Consider the following 13019-nt stretch of genomic DNA (forward strand, 5'->3'; position numbering starts at 1 on the left):
ACGGGCGCCCCAAGTCCTTGTGTCTCTTTCCGGCCTGCCCTTCCAGCCGCTCGTCCTCTCTTCCTCCCCGGTGGGCCTCCTGCACTGCTCTAGCTGCCCGCTCCGATCCTTTGGGGACTGTAGCAAGGTGGGGAACCGCCGACCTGGTGCTCGGCCTTTCTGGCCGCCCCGCGCGCTCCGTGGCCTTTCGTGGCGCGCTAGCCACAGGGTCGCAGCGCGAGCCGCACGGGAGGGGCGATTCCTTCCGCGGCCCCACCTCTGGCGTCCCTGGCACTAGCGGAATAGGAGCGGGGAGGGGGCGGGTGTTTCTCCGCAGAGGAGTGGGGAGGCAGCTGGGCGGATACGCGCGATGCCCCAGAGCCTCGAACCAAGGAGAGCGCGTTGGTCTCGGGCTCAGCGCCCGCAGAGCGCGGTTCGCATTGCCGCGGGGGATGGAGGCAGGACACCCGGTGAGGCGGAAGCCTTGGGCCGGTGTCAATCGCTCGGTGAAGGTGGGGGCGAAGCGCCGCGGTGGGCGGAGGGGGTTCCTGCCCTGGACTCCGCTCTGGGCCGGGGTAGGGGGCGCAGCGCTGCCGCCAGAGTGTTCAGCAGGGGGCGCTGCTCCGGGCGCTGGGCGGGGTGGGGTGGGAGAGGAGGGGGGGCCACCGCTGGCTGCGCACACTTCCCCCATTATTAAACACTATGTTCAAAAGGCGCCGGGGGACTTCCCGGAGCCACGGAGCCCTCGCCGCCCGCCCTCCCGGCCCACGGAGCCCATGGACCTGAGTGCCGCCGCCGCGCTGTGCCTCTGGCTGCTGAGCGCCTGCCGCCCCCGCGACGGGCTGGAAGCGGCCGCAGTGCTGCGAGCGGCGGGGGCTGGGCCGGCCCGGAGCTCGGGGGGCGGCGGCGGCGGGCGGACCCTCGCCCCGGCTGCAGGCGCCTCGGCTGTCCCGGCCGCCGTGGTTCCCGAGGCCCGCGCTGCGCGCCGCGCCGCCGGCTCGGGCTTCAGGAACGGCTCGGTGGTGCCGCACCACTTCATGATGTCGCTTTACCGGAGCCTGGCCGGGCGCGCTTCGGCCGGGGCAGCCGCCGTCTCCGTCTCAGGCCACGGGCGCGCGGACACAATCACCGGCTTCGCAGACCAGGCGACCCAAGGTACTTACGCCTCTTCTGTGCCCGCCCATCCCGTCCGGTCCTGGGCTGAGACCACCCCGGGAGCCGTGCCACTGCTCCATTCCATTCTGGGCCGCGACCCCGCACATCCCCGCCTCAGGTGTTAGAAGGAAACTTTGCCGAGGCCAACGCACCTGAACCCGCCGCGCCTGGACTGTGGCGCGAGTCGCGGCAGCTCGCGGGGCCGGACCCCGCTTATTGAACGGGTCCCCGCTGCGGGGTTGCCCTGGCCTTGTCGGGTGGCGGATCCTTTCGAGGAGGCAGGCTGAGTCCAAGATTCAGTTCTTGGGGAAGGGTCTGGAGTGGGCGCAGGCTCAGAGCCCTCGGAGAAGAAAGGAGGGCAGGAGTTGGGACTCGGGCCGGCGAGAGGGACTGCAGTGATGGCGGCGGCGGCTTCGTTGCAGTTTCCGCAGCTCCCACTCTCCTGGGGGCTGCACAAACTGGGGGGAGCCCTGGGGAGTCTGGGGTAGAGGCAAGCGTCAGGCTCTAGTAAAGGCCCTGGAGAAGACGGTGGCAACATCAGGTATGAGGAGTGCCCCGCTCAGCAGGCTGGTCTGGGTGGTGGTGGCTTGCATGTGCGCCAAGTGTGGAGCTATGGGTGCCTCTGCCTGGTGCTGGGCCCCTGGGAGAGCCAGAGGTCCCCGACTCTGGTTTCGTGGGGAGGAGAGGCCTGGAGACTGCAGGAATGCAGGCCTCTCTCAGACCAAGCGCCCCACCTTGCTCTGCCCTGGGCCCTCCAAAGGTAGGATGTGGGTGAGGCCGTGTGGTGGTTGCTGTGTGTCATCTGGATTTTATTAATCTCCACTGAAATCATTAAAGCAGACAGATAGAGAAAATTTAACTAATTTCAGGAGGAAATGCAAGTAATTTCGGCCTTAATTCCATCCAGCCAGAGACCCAGCGTGGAGGGCAGGAGGGAAAGACAGGCGAATAGGGCTGGAAATAAGTGCGCTCGTCTGAGGGGACCCTGCTCGGGAGCCGCTGGTGGCCTGTGCACCTCAGGTCGGGGCTGGGAGAGCAGGCAGAGTCTGGGCAGTGACTGGATTCTCCATCCTCTCCAACACACACACAATGCCTACGCACAGACTGCTTTACTCCGGGTAGTGGAAATCCTCGGCCCAAATGGCCCTACGGTCTATTAGAACACTCAAGCATTCTCTGGGGGCCTGACATGGCCCTGGGACTGGATGCTGGGATCCTCATGGGAAACCCCAGTCCTGGTGGGCTCCCAGGCTGCAGGAGGAGGCTGTGCAGCACCCTCAGCTGGCAGAGGCACCAGCCTCTTTTGCTTAGCTTGAGTCAAGTCTACCATGGTCTCAGATGGAGATAATCCTTTCCTGGGGAGCTCCCCTGGGCTGGCAAGGCCTGAGAGGCCACCTCTGTTTCTGCCCTTGTGGAGGCAATGCAGTGGCAGGGCCAGTGGTGCCGGGAGGGGCTGAGGGGCTGCAGGGGAAGCGCAGAGAGAGTGCCAGTGTGAGCCTGCAAGCCTGGGGTAGAGAGTGGGCAAGGAGCACCTGCCCAGCACCTCTCCTGCCCCCCCTCCACCTTGAGCCTCAACTTGGAGCAGGCTGCTTGAGGTCCCCAGCGGCTAAGACAGGGCCAAACCTGGGACTTCAGGCATCAGGGCCTGGCGTGGGTGGTTGGTGGGCAAATCCCCAATGGTGGGGGAGTCTGCACAGTCTCTCTGACTTTGGGGCAAAATGAAACCATATGACCCCCTTCAAAGGAAGCTCTTATCTGCTGCTTGGTGGAATTTTAACCTTATTTTTTTTTTTTTTTTTTTTGCTTGAGCCCAAAAAGGAAAAAAAAAAGTATCCACAATCAGAAATAAAACCCCCAAGCTTGAGATAAGTCACCACAGAGGGAAGAATGCGCCCGCGGAGGGACCGGCGGGTCCTGGAAGCCAGACCTCACCCAGCCCGCTGCCACCCTCACTGCAGCAAGGCCATTCGGGCTGCCCCCAGCCCTGCTGAGGCTCCTCGCGTTCCTTTGCCGCCTTTCCCCTCCTTCGGAGGCCGCCGCCGGAGCACCGGGAGGGGCCCAGCCTGGGGTTGCTGATCGCCAGCAGCACAGCTCGTTGCTGAGCCCCTGGGCGAGCCTGGGCTTCGGTTCCCCTTAGCAAAGCGACGGTCCGACTAGAGGGAGGCTGCAGCCGCGCTCCCCTCTGGACAGCTCACAGGCTCCAGCCTGTAGGGAGACTGCGGCCAGAAGGGACGTCCAGGCAGGGCTGGCGGAACAGAGGTAGTAGAAGAGGAAAGAGTTTTCGGGGGAAAGGAATCTTCCGTTTTCACACAGCCGGACTCGGCTCTCCAGGGGGCTCAGCAGGGCAGTAACAGCACTCCCCGCAAGGCTCCGGACGTCGGGAAGGGCCCCACAACTTCCCACGCGCTCACTAGGCCTTCGGTCCACTTCGGACCCAGTCCCCACAAACCCATGGCTCTGGGGCAGGCAGCAGAATTATAATGGCCTTAAGTCTTGGTCCTGGGTGCGGGGGTGCGCTCCTGGTCCGCGGGTTGTCCGGTGGCGGGACTTCTGGTTCATTGAACTAAAGCCGGGTCCCGGTAGTCGGGGCCTATGCTCCCTTTGCTCTGGCCATACTGGCAGCCTTCCGGGGGTGGCCAAGACGTGAGCCAGGCGCCTGTTCTAACGGGCCTTAATCCGGCATTGCAGGCGGCAGGGACGTTTGCAGGTAGGAGGCCCCGCGGCCCAGAGTGCAGGCTTCACTCTCACTCCGCTCTTTGCGCTCTCTCTGTCCCTGCCCGTCCCCTGCAGACGAATCGGCAGCCGAGACGGGCCAGAGCTTCCTGTTCGACGTGTCCAGCCTTCCCGACGCCGACGAGGTGGTGGGTGCTGAGCTGCGTGTGTTGCGCCGAGGGTCTCCGGAGCAAGGCCCTGGCAGCGCGCCTGCCCCGCCGCTGCTGCTGCTGTCCACGTGCCCGGGCGCTGCCTACAGCCCGCGCCTGCTGCACTCACGGGCCGCCGAGCCCCTGGACGGCGCTCGCTGGGAGGTGTTCGACGTGGCGGACGCCGTGCGGCGCCACCGCCGGGAGCCCCGCGCTCCCCGAACCTTCTGCCTCTTGCTGCGCGCGGTGGCCCGGCCGGCGCGGAGCCCGCTGGCATTGCGGCGGCTGGGCTTCGGCTGGCGGGGCGGAGGCGACGCGGCGGCGGAGGAGCGCGCGCTGCTCGTCGTCTCCTCCCGCTCGCAGAGGAAGGAGAGCCTGTTCCGGGAGATCCGCGCTCAGGCCCGCGCGCTCGGGGCCGCTCTGGCCGCGGAGCCGCCGCCCGACCCGGGACCTGGCACCCGGTCGCCGAGGGTAGTCATCGGTGGCCGCAGGCGGCGGAGGACGGCGCTGGCCGGGACGCGGGCGGCGGCGCAGGGCAGCGGCGGGGGCGCGGGCCGGGGCCACGGGCGCAGGGGCCGGAGCCGCTGTAGCCGCAAGCCGCTGCACGTGGATTTCAAGGAGCTGGGCTGGGACGACTGGATTATCGCGCCGCTGGACTACGAGGCGTACCACTGCGAAGGTGTTTGCGACTTCCCGCTGCGCTCTCACCTCGAGCCCACCAACCACGCCATCATCCAGACTCTGCTCAACTCCATGGCGCCCGACGCGGCGCCCGCCTCCTGCTGCGTGCCCGCGCGCCTCAGCCCCATCAGCATCCTCTACATCGACGCCGCCAACAACGTGGTCTACAAGCAGTACGAGGACATGGTGGTGGAGGCGTGCGGCTGCAGGTAGCGTGCGGGCTGGGGAGGGGGCAGCCTTGCCGCCGAGGACCCCAGCGAAGGAGCAGCAGCGGGCCAGCCTGGCACGGAGCATGGGTGCGCGTCCGACTCTGGCCCGGCCCTCACGGAGGAGGGAGAGCACACGTTCACACGCACACACCTTCGTTCACTCATGCGCACGTTTACCGTGGACAGCGTCTGAAAGCCTTGGGAAGACACGACCTGACCTGCCGCTACTGACTGTCACGGCCTTGTGTTTGCAAACAGATCACCATTGCGCCCACTGCCCCGTCTGGGGAGAGGAAGGTGTCTGTGTTGGTGTTACAGTTACAGGCGCGAAAAAAGGGTAGAAAGGGGTTAGGAAATTGGGGGCTCCTGAAGGGTGAACTAAAGGGGCAGTCGAATACATTTTATCTCACTCCTCTTCGTTTCTGCCTGGTGTGGGGCGTGGGTGGCTGAGTTCCCGGTGCCCCCTGTAACCGACTGAAAGGCTGCAGCGCCCTTTCTGGAGGGTTTGCATTGCAGCGGGGGCATGTCCTCTGGGAAGAAACCGCTGCAAAGGACATCTTTTCTCATTAGCTTTAAAAATTCGACGTGCCCCCTGCCTCAGTTTTGCAAGGGAAGTGTTGTCTGGAAGAATGTGCTGCAGAGCTTCCCAGATCTCTGCAAGGGTCAGCACCGCCCCTTTTAATAAATTCCAATTGGAAATGATCTAGAAAGTGGAAAGAATATTTTCCTTTCATGGGGGAAGTGCAAGCTGCTGAGTCTGATCTGACTTGACATGGGGGTGGCGTGGGATCCGCCCGGTCTGAAGCCCCCGAGCTGGGCAGAGGGAGGTGGTAGCAGTGCCTTGGGGTCGCTGAAGAGGAAGTTAGTGCCCTGGCTGGGAACGGGAAGGGGGGAAGTTGCTGCTTTTCCTAGAGACCTGCCGGGAGGTTTTCCTAAGAAGCTGGCGAAGTCTCAGGACTTGAGCGTCCTCAGGCCAGCCCCAGCAGAGGACATAGGTTGGTCTGCCAGGTAGCCACAGCCCCCTACAAATGGCATACTCTGAATGGCTGGCACGTGCTTGGGCTCAGCTATCAAGTCGGCCTGGGCTTCTGCATGCTCTCACTGTGTTGTTGCTGTAGCTTTTGGCAGTGTGATAGCAAAGGGAAGTGAAGCCACACAAAAGTGCTTTTGTCAGAATTAAACTCACAACCCAGACCCTGAGAGCAGGAGGGAGGGCTGCCCCCTCCCCTCCTCAGCCTGGCCTTGGCCTTCAGAAGGGCAGGGCCCTGGTGTGGGGGAGCAGAGGTGGAAGCCTATCTCCTCATTTCTGTATTTTGCCCCAAAGAGCCTTACTGATGGTCAGATTTTCTGTTCATGTGAAAGTGAGCTCGAGCATGCAGCCTCCATTGTTTTATTTGACTCCTTCGTGGCCTGTTGTGAATGGTTGGCAGAGGGAAGAGAAACTGCTGGTCTGGGGGCCTGAGGGCTGCTTTGCAAACCGCTGCAGCCCTCCTGGGTGCTTCTGTGGGATGTGCTGGGTTTTCTCCTTTGGGGTCCTGGAGAGGCATTAACTCTTCCCTTGTCTTAGATGCTAAGGTCCGGGACAATTCATATACATTTTAATTCTTAGTGATGACACTCCTGAAACAGAGAGAGAGAGAAACTAAAGATTTAGATACAGCCAGTTTATTTAAGAGTCTCATCTGAGTCCTTTTCATCCTGTAAAATTTCCCCAGAAGAAAGGAAACATGTATAAATTATTCTTAAAATTAAGATTTACCCCTTTTCATAACGTGACTTTGTATTCTTTGGCTATGCAAGCAGCTGTAAATAACCAGGAAACAGAACAGTCTCTTCAGGCTAAAATTTTTAAAAGTATCCCAAAGTGGCTGTTTTGGTACAATCCCATCCGATTTTAGTGAGTAGGAAAAGAGGGTTCCCAAATTTATGGGTTTTGCCAGAGAAGTCTCACTCTTGTTTTCTGAATGAAACTTGTAATAATGAAGAATTTAAAAAATGGCACCAAAGCGTTAAAAGTTGTAGTATTAGAAGGTTTAGAAGGGAAGTCAACGAAAAGCTACAGTTAAACATTATTTTGAAGAAATTTTAGTGTATTTAATATCTTTGGACAAATGCAAACATTTTGATACTTTTTTAGGGACTAGGAAAAACAATATTTTTGGAAGAAATTGTCTTGATTTAGCCTTCGATTTTTATGGTAGGGAAAAAAATGCCCATTTTCCCTGTTTCCTTCTGATGATTTCCTTCTGATGTATGTTGCAAGCAATGTTGGAAGTGGGTGTCTCCTTGTGTCTCGAGTCTAGGGGGAGAGGAGAGGTACTGTCCTCAGACAGTAACAGTTCCTCCTGTGGAATGAAAGGAGTGTCTTTCTGGTTTCCTCTGGAGCCCCCAGGGGCCACGGTGCACCTGCCAGCTCTGTCCAGTCCTCAGCTTCTCCCGTCCATTCCCTTGGTGAATGCAGGGGATGTATGGTTCACTGCCTGAAAATGACAGCAGAAGGGCCACCACATGCGGGGCAGACAGGGTTTTGCTGCTAAGATGTGGTTAAACTAGCTTCTGCCAGCACAGCTGGTAGCACCTGTGTTCTCTGGTTCCCTGTCTGTAGGTAGCGGGGAGCAGCGGGCACCTGGCAGCGCTGCTTGCGTCCTCAGCTGGACTCCCTCGTCACCATGGGTGGGGCAGCTGACAAGCAGGGACTGTGAGTGAAGGCAGCCCTCCCTACCCTACCCTGGACCTGAGGTCACCAAATTCTCCCTCCTAAATAGTTTTTGGTTTGGAGGGAGAATTGTGCACTCCTAGTTGAGATCATTTGAGCCACTTTTCCCTCTAGTGAGTGGGTCGTGAGGCCTGGCCTTCCTGCCTAGGGAGCTTGGCACAGGCCCGTTGGCGCCCAAGTGGGGTTGGTGCTGGATGTGCCTGACACCAGGACGTTCTGGTCACTGCTGCTTGAAGCCAGCGCTTTCATGTTCAGGGAGAACCCTGCTCTGGCAGGCGGGCATTGCCACTGGCATCCGAGTGCTTGCCTTGTCGGATTCTGGCTTTCCAAGCAGCTAGGCTTCCAGAGAGGGTGGCAGGCTTTGCCATCTCAGTTTGGGGCAGCCAGGCTTGAGCTGTGCTCATTCCTTATATCCATGGTCCTCTTCACTGTGCTCTCCTGGCATTTTCTTGCTAAGAGGTAGGCACCCTATGGTAGTAGAGCCCCAAACCCACCAAGTGCAGGGCAGACACTGCTCCCTGGCAGCTCTCACGCTGTTGGCAGCAGCCAGAGCCCTGCATGGCACCAAAGCAGGTACTGATAATCCTGCGGATGGGCTGGAGTGTAATTCAAATCCTGCATGTCAGGTATCCTGTCGGCAATTTCATCCCAACTCACAGCAGAAAACAACTAGGGTTTGTAGACTGAATTTTCAGGCAGAACAACCGAATTCTTTACAAGAGTAGCTGGTGTACAGATAAAGTCAAAGTTTTCCCTTGCTCGAATCTGGTCTCCAAAAAATCTAGTGAAAGGAAGAGAAAGTGCCAGAGTTGTCCCTGGGCCCAGATGTCGTCGGGGGCCTTGCTGCTTCTCACGAGAGCATGGCAGCTCGGGGCTGCAGCCCTCTCCCCAGCCTGGGAAGCAGGGGCCACCAGGTGGGCTGTGGGCCAGGAGGCCTCGGTCAGATGGCCGGTGGGCTGGAAGGCCAGAGGCAGCCCCAGCCTGCCGGGGGGAGCCAGGGGCGGCCTTTACCACTCAGAAAGTGTCTAGGTTGGGAAGGGAAGAGAAGAAGTGGGTGGCAGACGGCAGTTGTCGCACTTTGGGAGTGAGTGGGAAGTAGCCAGATCCCTCTGGGGGCTGGTGTGTCAGAGCCACCCTAGAGTCAGAGCCCACTGTGGGCTCAGCATGCCCAGAGGGACCTGTCCCCCAGCGCGGCCTGTGCCCACCTGGAGGTAGGCCGCCTGGGTGCCAGGGCTCCACTGCGCGTGTGCTGAGAGGTCTGAGGTGAGTCTGGACAGTCACCTCCCTCTGGAGCGTCCACTCCTGCCCCTGTACCATGTGGGCCTCTCCCATCCCAGGTTCTAGGATTCTGCTCTGCCCAGAGGCCCACTCAGCCACTTCAAAGGCTGAGCAAATGTGACTGCTTGTGTAAAAGGTCCCTGGCAATCCCAGTCCCAGAGCCATATCTCATGGGTGTCGCAGCTCTTGTTTGTGTGTGTGTGTGTGCGTGTGTGTTGTGTGTGTGTCCGTCCGTTTTACTTCCAACTCTGTCGGTGCATCATGGACGTTGCTTTGATTTCCACCTGGGGCCTGGCAGGTGCGGGGGAGGCCAGCAGCTTGGGGGCGGGGCTCAGCTCACCAGAGCCAAGAGCTGCCTTGTGCCCCCTGGGTGCGGGGCACTGCTAACACAGCTCGGTCCCGCCTGGGCTCACAAGGGGTGGCTAGTGCCACACTTGGGCTGAGATTATCTGCGACCAAGCACTTGGAAAAGGCTCCCACCTGCTGCTGGTGCTGCTGCGGGGCCAGCAGAGGAAGGACTGTGCCTTGTTGGCAGCTCGGACAGCGACCTGGGACTGTCTCAGAGGCCGAGGCCGAGGCAAGCAAGCCTGTCCCAGGGTGGACTGCTCCCCTAGCCCCTACCCTTCCTCACCCACCTCACTGCCATGCACACATCTGGGTTTGAGGTCCTATTCCAGCTTGCCAGGGAGTGGCCCTGGGGCAGGCATCAGAAGGGATTCTCTCTGTCTTCCTTTTTATAGTCTGGAACGTGGTGGTGGGGTTTAACATAAAGAAGTACGAGGAGGGAGGATTCAGAAAAGATGTTTATTTTTAATTTTTCAGATGCTTGGGCTTTTGTACCTGGGATCTCCTGACCATTTAGGCAGGAGCAGAGTTTTTCCTCCCTTTGTGCCATTCTGGACTTTAATCTGTGCCTGGAGCTTAGAATATCACACATAGGTAACCCAGAGGAGGGTAGAGGTGAGCGGGCCACCATCCCGGCCTGAGGAGACACGTGTGTGCACAAAGGCTGCACGGGGAGAGGGTGGGAAGTTGGCCGAGTGCACCAGTGGGTGATTGAGGGCTCAAAAGCTTCCGCGTGGGCTGTGACCATCATCCAGGGATGCTTGACCAGGGCTCGGCTCGCAGCCTGCAACTTGGTGACAGGCCTTTGGCTGGACAGAGTTTGGGTTGGGGCTTCGTGGCGGCAGCAGCAGCTCCAGCAGAGCAGCCCAGGACAGGTGGAGTCATTGAAAAGTAGGTGTGAGGTCACTGAGAAAGCAGTCTGTGTTTCACGTAATGCTTGCAGCTGCCAAAAAAGCACAAATGCATCCTGAGAGCAGCACAGGCAGTGGGTGACGGCCTGCTTCCTCCTGCCTGCGCTGACGCTGCGGGAGCCTTCTAGCACCTGTGCGTGGCGTGTGTGCGTGTGCGTATGTGTGTGTGTGTGACAACAGAAAGGACGTATTCTCTCACACGCTTCCCCTATGGTGGTGACGGCTGCAGTGTTCACAGAGACGTCCTGAGACAGGTGTTTCTGTGCAGACAGGTGAGTTTCTTGGCAGGACAGCTTGGTGTGATGGTGCAAGGAGACCAGCGTCACTGTTTTTGTCAGATGAACTTCCTTCTGCTGGTTTAGAAACTCTTCGCTTCAGAGAGGGCTACCTGGTGGAAGCTGGGGTGCAGAGACTTTGGATCATTTTTATAAGTCAGTAAGAGGATCCTGGAATCAATCGTCAGGAAAAATGAGGAAAAGCCTCTGACAGTCGACCCCAGGTGGCTTTAGGCATGGCGGTGCAGACCGGCCAGGACGTGGCCGCCACTTTGCTTTGGTACTGCTGTTTCACTGCATTTTGAGCTGTTGGCAAACAGGAGTGTGGTGCAGCAGTGGCTGGAGACGTGGCCGGGCAGGAGGTAGGCAAGTGGCTGTCTTTGCAGTCACATCCACACTGCTCCCTCTGACCAGCAGTGACAACAACCACACCCAGTCACTGCATCTAGACACGGACAGAGATGTCTGTTCTGCATCTAGGACAAGCCCAGACACTTGGCTGCCAGAATCTAGAACCACGGCTGAGCTGACCCAAACAAGACTTCTGGGTAAGGCTTGTTCATAGGTGTCCCGATGAATTAGAAGCAAACAGGAACCAATGAGAAGTGCATGGGCTCATGTCTCCAAGATGCTCCCTGGGCTGCAAGATGGGAAGGGACAGCACACAGGCCGGTGAGTCGGTGCAGCTGGCACAACTTGTCCCTGTTTTACAGTATGCAAGGTGGTCCTGAGGAGCCTCAGACCTCTCATGCATGTATGGGCAGCCCTCACTTGGACTTTGCGGTGGGGTGAGTCTGAAGACCAGTGACCAGTTGTGTTGAGGGCCTTTCCTTGTCTGCATCTGTTCCTCTCCGGGTGACTGAGGGCTGCTAGAGCCACGCAGTGTACACGTGTCCTGGATCCCCCGTGGCCTGGGGCAGCAGCAGCTTGGCTGGGGTGAGCAGGCTGGCTTGAGCAAGGGGCCGCCCACAGCAGGGCTTGTGTCCCGGGGCAGGGCCTGCAGCGTTCCATGTAGAAAATGCTGGTGCAGCTCAGTGAGAAGCAAAGTGCGATGAAACGTGTTCTCTGGCTGAGAAGTACTCAAGTGTTCCAAGCCAGGAAGAGAGACTCTCGAGAGGGGATTTCTTTGGCATTCTCTGTCTTGGATGGAGCACAGATTAAACATGAGCATCCTTAGAGTCATTTTGTTTTTGTATTTCATTTTATACTGTAATGCAAACAGCTTTTACATTTTCTTTGACAAAGAATCATAATTGAGTCACTTTTAGGTCGTTTAGCTGGAAGTATTTCACCCCATGTGAAAAGTTAATGCATTTTTTACAAGGATTAACATGCTAACTGTAACTTGCCCTTTCAGCAGATGACAAGAGGGGACCTGAAAAGTCTGGGAAAAGTTATTTAAAAACATTTTTTTAAAATTATAAATAAAGAAGCAGATCTTTTTACTGCAGAGGTCCTGTACCAGCTTCCAAAGTGATGCCGCGTAAGCCGGCCCTGGGCGGCCGCAGAGTTCTGCACATGGTGCATGGCCTGCAGCTTCAAAAGCGAATTTAATCTGATTCTAATACTGTGATTTTAAGGAAATGGCAAAAGTCGCAGTGATGGTAATGCCATCAAGGCTCAGTAATACCCCTCAGCAGCTAAAGACAAAATTATTTGGGGGTGGGGGTTAGAAGTCCCTTTCATTTTGCAATGACACCCACTGTTTCTCAGCTTGGCTTGGGAGTAAGGAGATGGAGGAAGAGAGGAGGTTTTAAAAACTGATTTAACGCAAACTGAAATGGTTGTCGGCAGCCTTCCAGCTCTGGTTTGGCCAGAGCAGAACCCTGAGGCTTGCAGGCTGCGGGTGGGGCCGTCTCCCTGCTGCCTGGCCTGGCCATTTGGGGAGCGTGAGCTGACGCCGTGAGCTGTTGCCTGTGTCCAGGCCAGCTAGCAGGGCACACTTCGAGGGCAGGTATAAGCCCATGTGTATATGTATTCTCAAATTTAAATAGATTGTACATAGTGAAATGTAAATGACCTGTAAAACAGCAATCTCTATTTTTCTTGACTATTACATAGCAGTATATATTTTGTTAAACATGTTTGTATACTCTTCATTAACCGTTTTAATATTTTGTACAGATAAGTTGATTAAATATTTTATTCATAAAATTGCTTCCGAGTGCCCATTTTTTTCTCGAGAGGAAAAAATTTTTCAGCTTGTTATTTGGGCTTTTCATATTAGTCTTGTCCTATTCTTTAACAACTAAGAACAGCAGTCGACCAGGTAGGCATTAGTTTTACAACATATGTAAATGAAATGTTAATTTTGTATGTTTATTTTGTATGTGCGGTAGGTCTGGTCCCACTCGTCTTCGAGCTGGTCAGTCCCCCTGAAATAGCGTGGTCTGGAATGTGGAGCTGTGGGGCGGGGGCCTTGGGCGCGGGGCTGCTGCTCCCTGGGTGTGAAGCTGCACAGGCCACCGCGCGAAGCCTCACCCTGCATGAAGTCACCGCACAGGGAGGTAAACGACCAACCTGGGTTCAGGGGAGAAGAGGCCAAGATGCAGCGGGAAAGCATTTTCGCCTTCGAAAGTGAGCATTCTAACTTGCAAAGAGTGAGCGTT

General features: G+C 57.6%; 1 protein-coding gene across 1 annotated transcript; it reads left to right on the forward strand.

The window, feature by feature from the left end:
• The first annotated feature begins 700 nt into the window (after nt 1-700).
• GDF7 (growth differentiation factor 7) lies at nt 701-12523 on the forward strand. Its single transcript, XM_012787711.2, has 2 exons — nt 701-1134; nt 3925-12523. Exons 1-2 carry the CDS (start codon nt 756-758, stop codon nt 4887-4889), a joined length of 1344 nt encoding a protein of 447 aa, XP_012643165.2. The 5' UTR covers nt 701-755; the 3' UTR covers nt 4890-12523.
• Nucleotides 12524-13019: the final 496 nt, after the last annotated feature.

Source organism: Microcebus murinus, chromosome 3 (assembly GCF_040939455.1).
Source record: "Microcebus murinus isolate Inina chromosome 3, M.murinus_Inina_mat1.0, whole genome shotgun sequence".
Taxonomy (NCBI): Eukaryota; Metazoa; Chordata; class Mammalia; order Primates; family Cheirogaleidae; genus Microcebus; species Microcebus murinus.

Coding starts and splice junctions, on each gene's coding strand:
- GDF7 (XM_012787711.2), top strand. CDS start 756: ATGGACCTGAGTGCCGCCGCCGCGCTGTGCCTCTGGCTGCTGAGCGCC. Junction 1,135..3,924: donor CGCAGACCAGGCGACCCAAG/GTACTTACGCCT, acceptor CGTCCCCTGCAG/ACGAATCGGCAGCCGAGACG.